Raw genomic sequence first — 18,962 nt, 5'->3', positions numbered from 1 at the left:
TTGGTTTGCTTCAAACCTTCTTAGTTTCATTTGGCGGCCATCGATGTCACATAACATGAAGCAAAATATGGCTGATATGAGAATTGTCATATGTTCCACATTCGATTTGACTGTCTAAATTAAATCCCTACATGATTGCCAGAAACATCATGTTAAAATCTCTGTTATACTGTAGAGAATTACACTACTTTAATATCTGCACAAAATATGTCTAAAAACACTAGAAAACCTCAGATTGACCCCACAAGAAATTGGAAAAACTAACATGCAATCTCTCGAATCAATATCTGCTCACTGCCAATGGTGCCACTTCAGCAAGAGGAGTCGACAAAGGAGTTGGCATAGGAGAGTTCCGGCAAATCGGACATGTAGGATGCAGCCTTAACCAACAGTCCACACATTTGAGATGAAAAACATGGCCACAATCAGGCAACAACCTTAGCATGTCACTATCCTTATAGTCCCCTAAGCATATAGAGCAGCAAGAGGGTAGTAAATCATTACCCCTGGGTTCTAACCTTGCTTTTGAATAGAGCAACTTGGGGTAGCTTGCAAGAGTGGCTTCGTCGAGACCGAGTTCCATCACAATGGAGTCATGGTCAGTGATGGAGTCGCCTTGGTTTGTACCTGTGTGTGTGGGAGAATCTACTCCGTAGGTGCAGAAATATGCGGCCAGAGTTATGCTTATGATCAAAACTAGGACACCTGAAGACATTCCGATAGCATATGCATATCCATTAATACCTGCGGAGCCACTGTATTCTGTGGAGTTGTCCATGTTTCTTGAACTATTCAGCTGTGTTTAGGGTTTGATCTATAGGATAAAGTATGTATAGAGGGAGATATGGGAAAGGAGAGAGGGATGGAGAGTTAGAGAGAGAAAGAAAGACAAGTAAGCTCTGACAATCTTAGGAGGTACTTACTACCTGGAAATTGTTCGGTAATTCTGAAGTTGTGGAGTTATTACCTGGCATTTGTCAACGTTTCTGTCACTATTATGGGAAAGATTCATGATTTTTGGTCCAGGCGTTATCCTTTAACAGACAAATTTCAATGTGAATATAAGCATTGTTTATTTGACAAACAAAGATCTTGTGAGAGCAATAAATACTGCCGTTTTTTCTTAGAAATTTGAGGTTCTTGAGTCTTCCCAAGTGAATTGGTAGCGAAAGGTCAAATTTCAAGCAGTGTGGCTCATAAGAAACTTTCTAGTCTTCCACAGATTTTGGGACAGGAGAAAATTTCTTTCTGCTGGTCTTTTTCCTTTTTTGGGCAGAGTAACCCTAAACCATCAAGGCCAGTCTAGCCAGAGTAGGATAAGATGTGCTGAATTCGTGTTTCGTCACTGAGATGTGGATGTTGATTGTAAGAACTTTGTGTCATTAGCAATGTCAAACCAAAATTGACTGGAACAACATTGTTGTTAGTCCAGTTCTAGTAACATGGGAATTGCTACATGAGCAACCAAAAAACCATTGTAACCAGTTCTTAGCAAGAAGGACAATAAATAAGAACATCACTTATTTTTTATTATTTTTAACTTATGATCAAACTAAACCACATAACAACACAAATCACAAGTCCCATTTGGGTATACTGTTCCCAAATCCCATGCTACATATGGTACCTATCAAAAGTTCAGGATTTTGCCACAGAAAAATTAAGAACTTAGTCAGGAAGAGTTCAATGCAGAACAACAAAACGAAAAGCTCTTAGCTATTTTGAAAACAAGGGCATTTCTGTTTGTCTTTCTCATGCTAGAACAATGGCTGGAAGCGATATGTGTTTTTTTTTTACCCACAAAGATCTCAGAAATAGTCCAAAGCAGTACCAGTTAATCAATGGATTAAATTCTCTCTAGCAAGTCTAGTTCTTACAACAAAGAAACCACAGAAGTGTAATGACACTTGCCTGGTTTGGTCACTTTCCCTGGTTGGAATTTATGAGGAGCTTCCTGCCATCCAGATGAGTCAATGTAGACTTTAACATGCAGAGTGCCTCTGTGAGCGACAAGGCGTGCTCAACGCATAGGACTTGAACTCCCTGGTTGGAATTTATAAGAAGCTTCCGGCTATCCAGATTAATCAATATAGACTTTTAACCTGCAGAGGGCCTCTATAAGCGACAAGGTGTGCTCAACGCATAGGAATTGAACCCGAGACCTCACTTCCACTCATTTGAGTGAACATCATGACGCTAAACATCTTTTGGTGGCCAGCTTGAAAGTTGATTACTAGCTAGGTACACAACCTACATTTCCTTGATTAGTGCACTTGACTAATTTGTTATCTGTGCAGATCAACCTCTACGGGACTTAGTCTCGGTGAGCAAAAGCTAGCCTGAGTAACAGTCAAAACCGAAAAAGCCTCTACAGGACTATTAGATGAACAAGCTTACGTACGGGCAGACATAGCTTTCCTTCTAACATCACATAAGAACAAGCAAAATATGAGCTCATTGAAGTTTGAATTATAGAATAGCATTATATCTCATGTCATTTTAATGTCTAAAATTCCTTCATGATTGCTAAAAAATCAGTTGTTGATATCTCTATTTCGTTCGAGAAATCCTAACATGAACTCCAATGGATTCCATGCCACTCCACTCTACGAAGATACAAGTCTGCAAACACTAGGAGCCTGCCCTTTCAAAAAGGGAAAAGAAATACATTCAATCTTTGAATCAATATCTGTACGTAGCCAATGGTGCCACTTCAGCAAGAGGAATCGAGAAAGTAGGCACAGGCAAGTTCCGGCATATCGGGCATGTATGATTCAGCCTTAACCAACAGTCCACACAATTAAGATGAAAAGTATGACCACAATGAGGCAATAACCTTAACACATCACTGTCTATATAGTCCCCCAAGCATATAGAACAGCAAGAATCTAGTGAATGATTAACCTTTTGTTGAGACTTTTCTTGTGAATATAGCAACTTAGGGTAGCTTGCAAGAGTGGCTTCATCAAGGCCGGGATTAATTGCAACGGAGCCTTGGTCAGTAATGGAGCTGCCTTCGTTGCTAGGGGTGAGTCTGGAAGGATCTTGTATGCCATGGGTGCAGATATATGAGGCAAAAATTATGATAATGATCAAAAGTAGGATGCCAAAAGAAATTACCATGGCACATCCTATACCACAAAAACTTGACTGATGACTGTGCTCAGGGGAGCTGTTCATGCTTCCTGAACTATTCAACTGTGGATAGGAAGGAGGGAGAAGTGGGGCTGTGAATTTGTAGATATGCAAGGTCTGAGTTCTGAGTAACTACCTGGAGATTGTTTCAATTCGTAGTTTCCAAGTTATTTAATTGTCAATAGTTTACGTGTCTTTCATGGCACCAGGCACAAGCTATCTCCTTTACCACACAAATTGCAACTTGGGATCTCAGAAAGATTATGAATTATTGTGAAATAAAGATTGTCAAATTGACTTGAAAGAAGCCTCCTGTGAGAACAATAGATGTCTTCCTAGAAAGTGTTCTTTGAATCTTTCCAAGTGAAATGCATATAAGAAGCCCTATGAAAGAGGTCACTTGATCAATAACTGAAGAAGTTGAGGTTTATGAAAAATGCTGTAGCTAATTCCACTCATTTTGGGGCAGGAAGGAATTCTTATGGGTGAAAAATGAACAACTAAACCACTTCTGTGGGCATATAGGGTACAGGCGCACCCTATCAACATGGATGGAACAACGTAGACATTTTACATACAACAGAAAAAAAAACGGTCACAGATTTCTGTGTCCTTAAAATTGTTTCGAACCAAGACTGACTGAAAGAAACATCAGCACTCTCAGTCCAGTTCTGAAAGAGATGAACGGACTAATGAGTTCCGAAGGAGTTAAATGGAGGAATGGATAGAAACTCTCCTCAATACTCATGTGATTCAACGAACAACTTTGGTATTGTCAATTACCAAATATACACATCTTGCAAAGAGAGTGGCAGCAGAGAAAAGGCAGGTGGCAAGATAACATGGGCAAGGTGCGTGTGCTCAACGAATAGGACTTGGAAGAGCTACTTGTCATTTGACTGGGTCAACATCATTCATCTAAAAAGCGCAGTAATTGGTTGGAAATTAAATGTATAATATTCAGGACAGCATGTCAGATAGTCAGAATCACAAATTTCAATCGTGTGATTGTCTAATCTCAACTGAACAAAGAGCAGTAACTGGTTGACAATGGCTTTTGTTTTCTACAACATTAAGATATAAATCATCTCAGTTAAAATATAGAGCTGTAATCAGCTACAAAACTTCGTGAAATTACAAGGATGCTAACAAAAGCTCTACAATCATCACAAATTTGAGTAAAAAGTACTTTCAGTGCATAAACTGTACAAACCATGGATCAAAGAACACCCTCCGGGGTTCCCTGGAAGCTGTTTCGGTGACATTGCTTGGGGTTCGTACAGGCGAGTTTCGACACATTGGGCAAGTAGTATGCAACTTCAACCATGGATCAATGCACTGTGCATGGAAAAGATGATCACAGTCAGGCAACAGCCGCAGCAAGTCACTATCTTTATAGTCTGCCAAGCAAATCGAGCAACAGGAAGCAGCTACCGAATCATCACCCTTTCCAAGCTTTTCCTTTGCTTCAGAATAAACCAGCTTTGGATAGGTATTGAGAGTGGCTTCATCCAGGCCTATTTCTATAACGACCGAGTCTTGATCATCTATGGACAAGGAACCATCATGATTAGAATGGCCTGCAGGTAATGGTTTCCTGGTGCAAAAATAATAAGCAAGAATAGCAATTGCTATTGCTGAAAGTACACCCATTGATATCCCAAAAGTGAGAGCAAACCCTCCAAATCTTGGTGTGGATGACTCTAAAGGACTACCGCTATTCATCTTCTTGAAATACTTACAGGGTTAGCTGGAAGTGCTTTTGTCTTGAAGAGGAATGGAGGGAAGTGAGGGCTTGAAAGAGATCATACATGAAGAGATTAAAGATTTGTTTAATGGATTGGCTTGGAGTTGTTTGCAGCTGTATGCAGTGGCTTGGAGGCAGCAGGCAGCATAGTTTTTCAAATTTCAAGCAAGGAAGATAGACATGATGGAGCACAAGAGAGAAGGACTGGAGCCTCAAATCATCATCTTGTTAAAAAAAATAATGCAACTTGCTTGTATTCTAATACTCAATGAATTGTCAACTCAAAAGGATTGGCCTCCATTACTTAATTAAGGACATGTTGCATAATTTTCATGAATATAAATGGTTAGTTGAATGAAGTAGATTTAATCTCGATGCACACGAATATATATATATATATATATATATATATATTCACACATCAATGTGGTGAAAAAAATATTTTTGAAAGAAGCACAACTAAAAAAATAATTTTAAACTAATATAATTTGACTAGTTGTGCAGTAAAACCCACGTAACTTGAGACAAACTTGTCTTAACATGGAAGGAAAAAAAAAAACAGCAACGTTGCTAGCCCTTAATTTTTTTCATATAGTTAACTTTAGTTTTATTATTATGATTATTTTATCTGTTTTTTTTTTTGCAAAAAAACAATTAACTAAAATTAATAATACAAATGAATAATATTTAATTTAACATGCTAGAATTAAAACGCTGTAGTGTTAGTTGGGAAAAAGTTTTCTCGCATGAAAAATAATTTCTCAGTGTTTTTTATCCTTTACTCTACTATAAAAGATTGGCACGAAACAAAAACCCTCAACTTGTTTGTGACAGTTTCAGCTTTCATTGCAAATAAATAAATGAGGGATTGTTTGTCATTGTGTTTTTTAATTTTTTTTAAAAAAAAATCAAATTAATTTTTTTAGTACTTTTTATTATCTTGATGTTAAAAATAAAAAAATATATATTTTAATGATTTTCTAGATAAAAAAACATTTTAAAAATCTGTCTTATGTAATTAATGAATAAGAAAGTAATTTCAAGTAGTAAATAGATTTACACTCAACATTATCGTCTTGTTATTAACAAGCTAATGGGGACATGGGGATTGAATACGGATTTATTATATGTATTTATCTTTGTTCTTTCAGCAAAAACATGTATTTATTTATTTTATGTTTTTTTATCCTCAAACACTAACTAAATACAATTTAAAAAATAAATTTCTCGTCAATAAATACAGATAGATACATACACATGCACACACAGCAATTGTAAAAGAAAAGAGGCATTGAAATATGCATAACACAAGAAGATTGTCACCGAATGCGGAGGGATTTGGTAGAGGTCAACAGGGGTTTAGTGGAACCAGGGTAATAATCATCAGCTCTACCTTACTTGGATAGAACTTGCCCGCTGACAGTACCTGAGGGGGATCCCGATGTGCAGTAGAGCTGGTTATGTGTTTCCTGAAGCATTCTCCCCGTTCTCGTCTGATCAAATTATGTGTGTGCACATGTGACAGTTCTTGGGAGTTACTACCTGCTGGAGAATGTTTGGTAGTTTCATATGGAGTTATTGCCTGAATTTTCTACGTTTGTCACTTTCCTGTCACATGAATGATTTTCTTTCGAACATTATCCTTTTTTCTGATAAATTTCAAGTTGGGTTCCAAATTCAAGCATTTTTCATTTGACAAACAGAGACGCTGAAATTGACTTGAATGTAGCCTCTTGTAAGAGCAATAAATTCTGCCCTTTTTCTAGAAATTTGAGGTTCTTCTAGCATTTCCAAGTTAATTGCAAGAAATCATAAAAGATGGTCAGATTGTTCAATGATGGAAATTGAGGTTCTTGAAACATGCGCTCATAATTATGGGCTGCAGACCCTCAGGCTTGAAAGCAGTAATTTCAATCAGGATGTTGCATACAACAGCTTCACAATACTAACATCAACATTGCAAATTGCAAAGCCAGACAAACATTCCTTAGGGGCACAAGGTTACCCACCAGGGTACCCTGTGGCGAGACGTCGTAGGATTACTAGTCCTAACCATAACTTAAAAGTGACATTCAGCAACTTGTGCCCGTTCCAGAAAGAAGCAGCTACATGGCAAACTATAAATCCAAAATTCAAGTAAGAGTTGCACAGAAAAAAACACCAAGGTGCTGTTCTTGGAGATCTCTCAAAGGTTCAAATACTAAGTAATTGCCCGAGTCTGCAAACATAGGTGAAATCTCCATACAGGAAACTAGAAGTCTATCTCCTATCACAATGTTGAGAATCTTATTACTTAAATAATTGTCAAACCCACATCAGTTCATCTTGATCCCATTCAGCTCTCTTCGATTCACAATCATCCCCTGCTCATTGATTATTGCTGAGCACATTGCACCCTCTGGCCACCACCACCATGCATTTCATCATCTTCATCATATGCTTCTTGGGCCTGTTGTTGTTGCTTCCTCCTCATCTCCTCCTCAATGTTCACATCATGTAAAGTAGTTTCCTCACATTCATCAAGCTCCATGTCAGTAAGCTCAGCTGAGGTTCGTGGAGGAAGCACGGTCTCCAAGGCCTTGCACTGATCAAGGGACAGGGAGTCTGGGAAATCAACAGTGAAATGAATGTACAGTTTCCCCCTCATGAATGGCCTCTGGTACATTGGCATTCCTTCATCATTTATAGCCTTGAATTGATCTGGGACAAATAGGAGAACCATAAATTACCAGCTATTAAGAATTGCCTGCCACCTTAAGCAACTTCTTGAGGAACAAAATCGTTAACTTGTGATAACCACTACCTTATGATCGAACCAGACCACACAACAACTACGATCTTAAAATTTACACATGAATAATAAAAATAGAATTAGCCCTGCAGCACTCTATAGCCAGTACAGTTCCCTAATTAAATAATCCACACAAATACCCAGGATCTTGACACACAGAAAATCCAAGTACTAAGTTAGAAAGACTTCGATGCAAGAACACGAGAGAAAAAAGGGATGTACCATTTTAAACAAAAGAACTGTCTTGTGCTAGAAAAAAAAATTCAGTAAAGCTCAAAAATAGTCAATCAATCACTTCTCGATTGAGAAGTCTAGTGCTAACAACAAAGAGAAGAACATGGGAGTATCATGGCACTTACCAGGTTTGACTACTTCCCCAGGTTGAGATTTTATCAGGAGCTGCCTTCCATCCAAATGGGTCAAAATGAACTGGAAGCCACAGAGTGCCTCTGCAAGAGAGAGGGTGTGCTCGACAAATAGGTCATCACCCTTTCTCTTAAACTTAGGGTGCTCCTTTTGTTGTAGGACAAAAACAATGTCCCCTGTAACGGTGTCGGGCTGCAAATAACAACACAAACAAATGAGAATGCAATTAAAAGATAAAAATCAAAATGCCAAGCTCAAAAAAAGCATCCAGCTCAAATTACAGCTTCATCAGCCTCTCCAGGGAAAGTAATCCTCTGTGCATTTTGCATGCCCTTCTCAACAACTACTTCCAAAACTTTTTTCTCTTGGACCACCTTCTCACCCTTGCATTGAGGGCAACGGTCCTTGTCATTAATTGCCTCACCAGTGCCCTTACAATCATTGCAAGGATGCTGCATTTGCTGGATCATAGAGGGACCAAGGTGTCTTATAGAGACCTTCATTCCAGAACCTTGGCAACCAGAACATTTCAATGATGCACCAGACTTGGAACCTTTACTGCATAGTTTCAAATGAAATAACCAGTCAGTTGCAAAGAAATAAATTAATAAAATAAAATAAAAAATCAGCATGCCACAAGATGCAGCACAGTTTTCAGTAGACACTAACCCCTTGCACTTGGAGCAGATTACATTGCGTGAAAGAGACAGCTTCTTGGATGTGCCATTGTAAATATCTTCCAAGGATACTTTAAGAGGGTGGATCACATCCTCACCCCTCCTTTGCCTTCGGCCTCTGCTGCTACCACCTCCTGAATAATAGAATTTTTTTATGTCAATGTGATCAAAAAGTGGCATGCTCTGATAAACCAAAATATTTAGTGGTCAGAAAACTTACCACCAAATGGATTGCCGCCACCAAAGAAGGATTGAAAGATATCAAATGGATCATGGGCGCCACCGCCGCCGCCACCGCCCATTCCTTCCTTGAGGGCATCCTCTCCATATTGATCATATATCTCACGTTTCTCTGGGTCACTCAGAACCTCGTATGCTTGGGCCAACTCCTTGAACTGCAAGGCACACAGAAACCCCATATATATATTTTTTTAAAAAAAACCTCCAATTACAATGACTTCAAAGAATAATCAAATAACAGCACTCCCTTATATGCATGACTTGTTTTTGCTTCACGAGAATTTCACTATACAAGTCTCATTCTTTAAGTAGAAAAGTTAATGACTAATTATACACTAAAATATTTTGATGCGGAAAACAAATTCCTACTCCATGTTATCTAAGCTATTAACTATAAATCAAACAGGGCCACTATCAAGTGTTTACAAGCCCAAGAGCAAGAGACCATAAAACAAACTAGAACCTAAAAGCATTATTTACAATCATAACGACCCACTAAAGCAGAGCAGATCTGTTATCAATTTGTCCAAATTAAGACTCAAACCAACAGAACCAAAAACCACCCACATAAATCATCAAGTCAAGATCAACACATGCCAGTTAAACAGGATAGTTCATCAAGATTAAAAGATAAACCTTTTCAGGATCACCACCCTTATCAGGATGGTTCTTGATAGCTGCTTTCCTGTAAGCCTTTTTTAAATCATCTTGTGAAGCACTCTTTGAGACTCCAAGAATCTCATAGTACTTGGTATTGTCGCTTTTCTTTGGTGCTCTCCCAAACATTTTTTATATCAATTTAAATCCTGCACAAACAAAACCCTTCAAGATCAATAATCATTAAAAAAAAAATCTGAACTTTTTCGAAGAAATAACAAGTACCCAGAATTAAAATCACGATCAAGAATCTAATGATACTATTAAGATCAAGTATTTTAGAAAAATAAAGAGTACCCAGATGCAAAAACAAGGTCAAGAAGCTAAAAACACTATAAAGATTTGATCTTTACGAGATAAAAAAGACCCAGACGCAAAAACAAGATCAAGAAACTCTAAGGACTATAAAGATTGAAACTTTTCCAACAAAAATTAACGTACAGAGGGTTAGATTATAGGGTCACGGAGAGCCACAAGACAGACGGCGAGACAGAGAGAGGGATTGAAGAGAATTCAGATCTGTGTACTTAAAGGAAAGAAGGAATGGACGGTGGAGATTTGATTGTTTGGAGGGCTAGATGGTGGGCAGATTTTATTTTTATTAGAGAAGTTCCTATTTTTGGTTTTGGGGTTTTAGAGGCGGAAATAGAAGGATCTAGAATTCTCATGAAGGCTTTTTGGGTTCTAGGGTGAATCTGGGCCATTGATTTGGTCCACATCTTGTGATGATTGCCACCTAGAAAACATTTTTTATAAAGGATTGAAATTAAAAAGAAAAAGGAGAAAAAAAAAAACAAGAAGGAAGATGTAATCAAATGTGGTGGGTGTTTCCTGGCAAAGTGTGGGAAATGGGAGGAAAGGATCCTTTTAGTGGTCTTCTTCAATGTTTTGTTCTCCCATTGACCTTGTTAAGGGCCTCCTATAATGGGTCAAATTTGGAATATATAAATGAATTCATGAGAGAGAAGTAGTTTTTTTATAGGATAAATATTTTATTTATGAAAGTTGATTAAAAATAAGAGAAGTTTTTTTCTCAAGGTTGAATAGATTTTTCAAGGTTTTTTTTTTTTTTTGGTCTAATTGATTAAAAAAATTGAGGAAAACACATGCATTGTTCATGCAGATTTCCATAGACATCGTTTGAAACGACACAGTTGTTTGGACTCTAGTCACTTCTTCCCATGGTCAAAGACAAGAGTGATTTAGAATATCTATTGATATTTTAGTATGTTTTTGATAATACGGTAGAAATATTTTTTAATTAAAAAATATATTAAAATATTCTTTTAATATTAATATAACCACGTTAATATTATATAAAAAAACATAAAAATAATAATTTGATGTTTTTATATGTAAAAAAAACTTGAAAAGCACTTTGACTGAAAAAACAAACATTTCACCCACTCAAACAAGCACAGTGAAGAGAGAGAAACAGGAGTGAGAAAATTTTAATAAAATAATTTTAAACATAAATAAAATATTTTTCACAATGTATATTTTATTCCATCGTCTAACTAGGTCTCCGCAGTAAATATTGGTAATTACTCTTTTAGCACTCTAAAAATTTTCTTCAAATACACGTTTGATTTTGTGTCTGTTGAAATTAAAAAATCAAAAATTGTGAATTCATTATGAGCAAATATTCTTCACGACATAGTGGGATGGCAAAAAGCTTGAGATCTGTACAGTAGATCTTGAGTTCAAGTCAGGACATGCACCTCTTATAAGAACCTAGGACAGCCAAGGTTTTACTCACTTACCTGAACCCATAAAATACGCTTTTCAGGAGGTGAGGTTTCCTCGAATCCAAAAATATATATATATATATATATATATATATATATATATATATATATATATATATATTCCCCACTACAGGAAGTAATTTAGGATAATAATAACTAATGTGAATTCATGCTAACTGAGATTCAAAAATCCAAGCTTTAGTGAGGCTTCCTTAATAGTTAGTGTCAAAGGCTTTTGAATTTCAGACGATGTACATCAGAAGGGTGGAAAAAGGAAAATCATTTTGGCCACCGGTGGTCAAAGGCAGAATTAGAACTTTAAACGTGAAAGTGAAAGACTATAGAGCCAAGACGTGATTTTTTCTGTACTTCCGAAGAAACAAGTCTTAATTTTAAGGGTCTAGATGAAGAAAATTCAAAATTTTAGGACTAAACCATAAACTTTCTCGAAGTTCGAGGGGTGTCATGGCACCATTAACCCTATACCTGGTTCCACCCCTGCTGCTGGTAGAATTCTAGCTCGGTGATGGATAAACAAAATGATTGAACAACATCCAGTCATGGGGTAAATTTCAGATAATTGTTAATACAATGTCCAAGTGAAAAGTTCAAGCCTTCCATCTATATACAGCTCATCCACAGTACTTTGCCTTGCACAAAGACATGGAACATGAGCAAACCAAGCCATATTCTCCCCAGAAATGCACCATCATTTGATTGATCATGATGCGCTCAGGTTTCTTGAATTTTGTCATTACCTTTGCTATTCAGTTTTCAAAGGGTATAAAAGAATCAAGTTTCTTCTGCCTTATTTTTCACTTTACATAAGAAAACGAAGTTAAGAACAGGAGCAATAAGAAAGGATCTTGTCGAACTAAATGGCAATTTGGCTGGCCTTCAATATACATGGTGGTCCTGACACTGCTCCCTCTCAAATGATCCACGAGAGATTGAGCAGCTGCTGTACCTACTTAATTGCTCCCCAAAATCTTTGGTTGGTAGAGTAGCGGGGCTGCGGATAGGAAAGTCTCGGAGGAGCTGCCTGACTAGCAACTTGTGAAAAGCAGAGACTACACTAGCATCAGCCCACATCTAACTTCCCACAGATCCTGCCTGATTCAAGACTCGGATCATATCATCGGTATCCACTCTGTAACAACTACTATAATGCCATCATCTAAAGGCATCAGATCCTGCATAACTGCGGGCCTTCAAAAGGAGATCATTCATGTCCATATTGATACCACTAGCTTTTATGAAAATATTCCTGAACAGCCTGCGATTACAATCAACAGCTGGTGACTTATTCTGGATAAGCGATGTCCTTGTTACACAAATGTCTCAGAAGATTCATGATGTATGAAACATTTTCATTGATTATATATAAATTTGGAGGAAATGGAGGATGTTGCCTACCAAATCTTTTGTGCTAGGTTGCATGATGTTTAACATCCACGCAAGGCAACTACAATTCACACCAGCAAATTCATGAACTTTTTAAACTAAATTGCAGTGAAAGTGAGCTCAAATAATATCAGAAACCTTGACAAGAGAACACCAGCCACTGAGAAGATGCTAGAGGTATCCTTGGTAGGATTAACCTCATATAAGCATATCCAGGATCAGGTGCCATCTGTTTATGTTGCATCTACATTTAAAAAGAACAATTCAGAAAAGATGAAGAATTGCCAAAGCACAACAACAATGTTAAGTTCAGCTAGGGTACTGACCAGGGAACATTACACAATGGTTGTGCTGCAACCCCGGATCTGCTTTCTAGTAAACATTAAACATATGTAGTTCGATGATGTGATCCATTCTCTTCATAACAAGAACATATGAAACATCAGAATCACAACAATCAAAATTTTGACTCCATGTAAACTACGTGGTGCTTCCCATATATTCACAGAACACAAATAACATTCTACATTCAACACCACACCAAAGGAAAATTACATTGTTGTCTCTTCACTTCCTCTTACTTGTCCCCTCTTCCCTCAAAACCAAACACTACTATGTTTGTATGGTCTAGACTTCACATGATGAACTGGATAACTAAGCAAGGCCCAAATAACCGTGCAAAAGAGCTGAGCAGCCAAGAGTCAAGACACACCTTGACCTTGTAGAATAATCATATAAGTTTTGGGTTTGTGTGGCTTTCATCAAATTGAAGCCAATATCTCAGTGCATTTCACAAGCATCAGTGGTATTAAGTTTTTAATGGACTAGAAATTAAAAGGGCATCGATTGGCTGGCAAAAATCAGAGCAGGCAAGACATACCGATCCAAGTTTGATGAACCATGATCACAAATGGTTTAGAGCTACAGCAAAATACAAGGAAAACTATTCAATACGAATATAACTCCAAAACACGGCACTTATCATGAATACTGTCCCATTTAAAGTTCTACTTGAGTTAATCATGGAAAAAAAAAACATCTCTTATGTTATTAAAGTTTGCTTAAATAAAATAAAATTTAAATAAGGTTAAAAGAAACAAATTCTTCCTTTATCCCAAAAAAATAATTAAAAACGAATCCAGGAGCTGATTTTTGTATTAATGTCAGGGTCCTTCTATATAAATGGCAGCAACAAAACCTGACTTCGAAGCTTTCCCATTCCCCTTTTCAACATATTATTACATGTACAATCGCTCATTACAAGTTCTTCTTAGCTCAAACCACACAGACAGATTTTACAACAACCTGATTCACTTGAAAATATATAGCAAATAAGACAAATTCATCCACAGGCCTGTAACATGCATAAACAAAGGTCAAAAAAATTCAAACACCTCAAACAAGAACAATTACCACACAAAGTGAAAATCCAACCTGCACATCATTTGCACATGCCACATCTCGCAAAATTTCAGAGAAAAACGCATGCCAAATAAAACTAGAGGGGCAGAAACATAATGAACAGAGCACGTAACATTAGCTCGTGGGCCCTATCACACCAGCAAAACCTGGCCTGTGCCTTGTTCCATTATAAAGCAAAGTCGAGCATGTGAAATAAAGCTCAAGCTCCTGCTCCAACAAAAACCCTCTATGTACAACACAGTACCCACTACCACTCTCACTATCCTGCTTAAAGCAGAGACTAAACACAACTCCTCCTCTCTCCACCTCACCTCGTTTCAATTCCTCAATCATCAGAATATCCATAAATCAATAACAATCACACCTAAATCCCAAACAAAACCACCCTTTACAATATACCTGTCTTGGGTTCAAATCTGCATGTTTGTGCAAATTGTTGAGCAACAAATTCAAAAATTGAAATTTCACATCAGTGGAAACCAACCTTTTTTTTTCTGCAGGGTTCATGGAGAAAACCAGGAACTTTGTTTTGGTCAAATGCATTCTGTAGAATTTTCCTTTTTAATTTTATGTTTATGCATTGTTTAAGAAATCTACATTTCTTTCAACATTTATATCTATATTCATTAAAAAAAGAACACACAAAAGAAAACCAGTAACTTTTACGGTCATTGCAAAAGTTGGAACTGATTATAAAAAGTATGAAGTGCACAACAGTTTTTACCTGAGAACAAATGGTCTAACTGGTGGTGAATCATACCTCCTTCATGCCTGCAGCAAAACATTGACATAGAGCATGATGATAAACAAAAATATATTGTTTAGATATTTCTCAAAATAAGAAGGAGATTATATTAAAAAGAGAAAAGGTTGGTGATAAATAAAAAAAAATGTACCTTGGAACACTGTACGAGACACAGAGTTGGTTAATCTGTCCACCGACAGCTGCCAAGATGCTCGTCACTGAAACTTCAGTTTTCTGGTAATCAGATGACGTGTAGTGGACTTTGCATGGCCATCTGGCTGTATCCTCTTATCTTTCATTCCGTTAACAAGGGTTGTAGCCATATCTATACCTCCCATACTACAGTATCCAGATAAAAGAGCTGTGTAAGCCACATTATCAGGTTCCAGACCACAATCATTAATTTGTTTGAAAAGGCTTGTAGCAACCTGAATGTTATTCGTTTTACAGTATCCAGACAAAAGAGCTGTGTATGTCATGGTATCGGGTTTCAGTACTCTATCAACATATTCTTTAAAAAGGCTCGTAGCATCCTGAATGTTGTTCATTTTAAAGTGCTTGTCAATCAGAACAGTGTGACAAATGACATCAGGCTCTACATCCACATCCCTCCTTCATATCTCTCCAAAAAGCTAAAGTGTCCTTTATTTTTGAACAACCATCAATAAAAACAGTATATGTGACAGCATCAGGTTCAATCCCTCTTTTCTTCATATCGTTCAAAAGATCACAGGCCTCCCTCAAATGATTTTCCCTGCAATAACTATTTATCATCAGTGTGTAAGTAAACAAATCAAGAGTTATCCCTCTGGTGATCGCAACATCAAAAACATACTGGGCCTTTCCCATTTCTCCTGCATGGCAAAACATGCCTATACTTTACTATACATGATTTTGCTAGGACTTACATCCATGGCCAACATTGTGTTGAACAAGAAGAGAGCTTTCTCGATATCATCTTTTTAACATCTTTTTTTGCAGGGATTACAGAGTAGTTTTAAGCAGGAATCTGTGTTCACTACAAATCCTTGTTTGGACAGCCTGACAAATAGTTGAAGGCCTTGTCTGTATGGTTTGCCTCACAGTAACCACTGACCATGGCACTGTAATTTCCCAAGCACTTCTCTTCCAGATTATCAAAAAAAGCTTCAGCATCCTCCACCTTACCCCCTATACATAAGCCTTAAATGATTGTATTGTGTGTGACAGTGTTAGGTTTCAAACCCCAAGTCTCCATGTCATTCAAAAGGCTACACACCTTTTATACAACGCCGTTTCTAGAAAATCCACCAACTAGAACGTTATAAGTAACAACATCAGGCTTACGTCCATTCATTTTCATTTCATGAAATAAACTTAAGGCATCATTAAGTTTACCTTCAAGGCAGTAACCGTGAATCAAAGTTGTGTAGCTGACAATGTCAGGAATCGTCCGCCTACCCTTCATCTCAATGAGCAATGCCACAGCTCCGTCCATTTCTCCCAGTTTGCACAAAGCATTCATGACTATATTATAGCAAGCTTCGTCAAGTTTTATTCCCGTCTCCTTGAATCTATTAAATTGACTCACCATTTCAGAAGCCTCAACCATACAAAGCAATCCTTGAAGAATTGAGCTCAGAATCACACAGTTTGTTTTGATGCTTTTTTACTCCATTTCACCATGAAGAGACAGCATTTTATGTAAATCCCTGGCCTTGGAAATTCCGTACATCAATGCACCATAGATATACACATCTGTTACAAAGCCTTGTTTTTCCATGTCAAGCAAGACACTCTCTGCCTTTTCAATTTCATTTCATTACAGAAGCCACAAATCACAGCTGTATAAACATAAACGTCTATTGGAATCTTCACTCTTGTCAGTCCCTGGAGCATCTTACAGCCTGGATCTGACCCCTGATGCGTGCAAAGACCTTCAATATATGTTGTGTGAGCAAAAGCATTTGGAGTCACTCCAGGTTCCTGTATCTCCCAAAAGACATCAACCGCTTCCTCCGAACCGCCTCTCACACAAAATGCCTCGATAGCAAGGGTATATGTATAATCATTTGGGCTCGAATCAATGCTCTGTAAATGCTGATAAGTGGCGACAACCATCTCCACTATCCTACACTCAATCAACAGGTTCGTGAGACAGTAACATGACCATATCCGTGGAACGAATCCACGGACCTTACTATTTTGAAAAAGAACATCAATAGCCTCGTCAAACATCCCAACCTTAACATAAACCTTAACCAATGCATCCGACACTCGAACGAGAAGATTTCAACACTCACTCTCAACCCCATCAACCAGAGCTCAGAAAAAAATCCACAATTTCAAAATCCAAACCTCTCCCTTTCCTAATAAGTTCCAGCAATACAGAATCCAATTTCCTATCCATACCCCGACGACACAAGATTCTAACAATGGAAACTTGTGAATAAACATTGTGAGAAAACCCCTTTCTTTTAACTCCTTGAACAGTGAAAAAGCAGCAAAGGGTTTTTTTCTCAAACTGTTCAAAGCTTCAACAACCTTGACTCTGTCTACCTCTAAGGAATAGCTAGTAGTTAAGTGGTTTTGGCGATGGGTTTTTACTGTTTGCTCTTCTGTGACAGAGCTTGACAAAGTGAGGATTCAATGGAGCCAGGGCTGAAAGACTACAAAAGTAACATTGATACAAAAAATAAGCTTTATCGACGACACCCACGTGGAAAATACAAGTCATTGATACAAAAAATCTTGAAAATAGAAGTCAAGATAACATCTTTCAAAGAAAAAGATAGAAAAAAAGAAAGCTAGCTTAATTGACTTGTATTGAGGTTAACTGTTGAACAAGCAGAGATGTAGCCTTGTCTTGCGGTGAGAGGTAGGGTGGGAGAGAGGGAGATAGCAAAACCCTTACAGAACCCTGCCAGAGACAACATTTGCAAAGGTTACAGTAATTTTACGAGTTAACTCGCGATTTTAACAACTTGTTACGGTTACAGTTGGTTTCAGTGGAGGAGTGGAGGCTGATAAATTGATGAGTCTCTTGAAATTAGCCCACTGTACAAAAAAGTTGAGGCCCGCACTAGGCCCTGTGATAAAGCATATCTGGACTTTGCAGTAAAAGAAAAAGATTTTTATGTTTGCTTAATTATATCTTATTATTATTAATTATTAAAAAGATCTAAATGATTTTTGGAAAACACTGTAGTTGTGGAGATATTTTTGCTGTGCACTTGAGCAGTGCAGTGCCTCTTTTACCCCCATCAACCTAAAATACATTATAATTACTTTAAGGATATCGAATTTTTTTTTGGGTATAGTTTATTTATTATTTTCAAATAATAAATAATTTTTTATGTTGAGTGCATATTAAAATAACTAAAATATCTTTTGAAACAAAAGTATTTCTGTATTTTTCTAGATGTTTTTTTCCTTGTTATAATTGAAGTTGGGGACAATTTGATATCTACACAAATATAAAAACAATAAACAATTAAAATGCATGTTAAAAATATAAAAATACATTCAAATAAAAATAAATGAGGTCAAGAGGTATTTTTAATTTATCACAATAGTTTTTTGTAATTATAAAGGTAGCTAAGAGAAATTTTGTCATTCACGTAAATAAGGAGGGTTTTTTTTTCTTATTTTTATTTTTATTTTTATTTTTATTTTATCTATTTTTTTATCAATTTTATCATTGTTTTACTTTTACTTCATGCTTGGATTGCCTTTGCATTATCCAAGTCAATTAGATCACATTTAAACAACTCCTGCACAACTTGATTTTAAATTTAGGTCAAATAAATAATTTGATCAGCAAATTTTCTAAATTAACATGTTAATCCGATTTTAATAATAATGACAATTTTGATTTTTTTAACCTTTAATTATTTTTTTAGGGATAATTACATAAACTCTCTAATAGTTTGATCTAAATTTCATTTTTCTCTATGTGCTTTTATAAATTAAATTTTACATCATATATCAATCAAAAAATTAAAATAAACTGCATTGTTGAGGAAGTAAATTGTTATTAAATATATAATCT

At 36.8% G+C, this 18,962-nt stretch overlaps 3 protein-coding genes and 1 long non-coding RNA gene across 10 annotated transcripts; all 4 read right to left on the bottom strand.

The window, feature by feature from the left end:
* Nucleotides 1-44: 44 nt before the first annotated feature.
* On the bottom strand, nt 45-2,672 carry LOC7491600 (RING-H2 finger protein ATL70). The gene is made up of 2 exons (XM_052456049.1): nt 266-2,672; nt 45-127 (listed from the first exon to the last, which is right to left on the bottom strand). The coding sequence occupies exon 1, from the start codon at nt 776-778 to the stop codon at nt 281-283; it is 498 nt and encodes a 165-aa protein (XP_052312009.1). The 5' UTR covers nt 779-2,672; the 3' UTR covers nt 45-127; nt 266-280.
* A 547-nt stretch (nt 2,673-3,219) lies between these two features.
* LOC7491602 (putative RING-H2 finger protein ATL71) lies at nt 3,220-5,234 on the bottom strand. Its single transcript, XM_024610116.2, has 2 exons — nt 4,349-5,234; nt 3,220-4,053 (listed from the first exon to the last, which is right to left on the bottom strand). Coding segments are annotated over exons 1-2 (513 nt in total). The 5' UTR covers nt 4,861-5,234; the 3' UTR covers nt 3,220-4,052.
* A 1,798-nt stretch (nt 5,235-7,032) lies between these two features.
* LOC7491603 (dnaJ protein homolog) lies at nt 7,033-10,234 on the bottom strand. Of its 2 annotated transcripts, none has more exons than XM_002316443.4 (7): nt 10,055-10,234; nt 9,593-9,762; nt 8,937-9,111; nt 8,709-8,850; nt 8,321-8,597; nt 8,033-8,231; nt 7,033-7,582 (listed from the first exon to the last, which is right to left on the bottom strand). In XM_002316443.4, exons 2-7 carry the CDS (start codon nt 9,740-9,742, stop codon nt 7,257-7,259), a joined length of 1,269 nt encoding a protein of 422 aa, XP_002316479.1. In that variant the 5' UTR covers nt 9,743-9,762; nt 10,055-10,234; the 3' UTR covers nt 7,033-7,256. The 2 variants fall into 2 exon arrangements, with proteins under 2 accessions (XP_002316479.1, XP_052312857.1); XM_052456897.1 differs by having other exon boundaries at nt 8,940-9,111; nt 10,055-10,223.
* A 1,670-nt stretch (nt 10,235-11,904) lies between these two features.
* Nucleotides 11,905-17,930, bottom strand: LOC112328809 (uncharacterized). Of its 6 annotated transcripts, none has more exons than XR_002984009.2 (6): nt 15,361-17,930; nt 15,084-15,271; nt 14,912-14,958; nt 13,092-14,119; nt 12,778-13,009; nt 11,905-12,637 (listed from the first exon to the last, which is right to left on the bottom strand). It is a non-coding gene; the product is annotated as an uncharacterized LOC112328809 (long non-coding RNA). The 6 variants fall into 6 exon arrangements; XR_002984010.2 differs by having other exon boundaries at nt 13,092-14,070; XR_008060228.1 differs by having other exon boundaries at nt 13,092-14,958; nt 15,361-15,686; nt 15,841-17,930.
* Nucleotides 17,931-18,962: the final 1,032 nt, after the last annotated feature.

The sequence above is a fragment of the Populus trichocarpa genome, chromosome 10 (genome assembly GCF_000002775.5).
Source record: "Populus trichocarpa isolate Nisqually-1 chromosome 10, P.trichocarpa_v4.1, whole genome shotgun sequence".
In the NCBI taxonomy this organism is placed as follows: domain Eukaryota; kingdom Viridiplantae; phylum Streptophyta; class Magnoliopsida; order Malpighiales; family Salicaceae; genus Populus; species Populus trichocarpa.
Note: the sequence above shows the minus strand (reverse complement) of the source record. Positions and strands in the feature narration are given on the sequence as shown.

Coding starts and splice junctions, on each gene's coding strand:
- LOC7491602 (XM_024610116.2), bottom strand. CDS start 4,860: ATGAATAGCGGTAGTCCTTTAGAGTCATCCACACCAAGATTTGGAGGG.
- LOC7491600 (XM_052456049.1), bottom strand. CDS start 778: ATGGACAACTCCACAGAATACAGTGGCTCCGCAGGTATTAATGGATAT.
- LOC7491603 (XM_002316443.4), bottom strand. CDS start 9,742: ATGTTTGGGAGAGCACCAAAGAAAAGCGACAATACCAAGTACTATGAG. Junction 9,112..9,592: donor AGGGTGGTGATCCTGAAAAG/GTTTATCTTTTA, acceptor TGTGCCTTGCAG/TTCAAGGAGTTGGCCCAAGC. Junction 7,583..8,032: donor TGGGGAAGTAGTCAAACCTG/GTAAGTGCCATG, acceptor TATTTGTCCCAG/ATCAATTCAAGGCTATAAAT.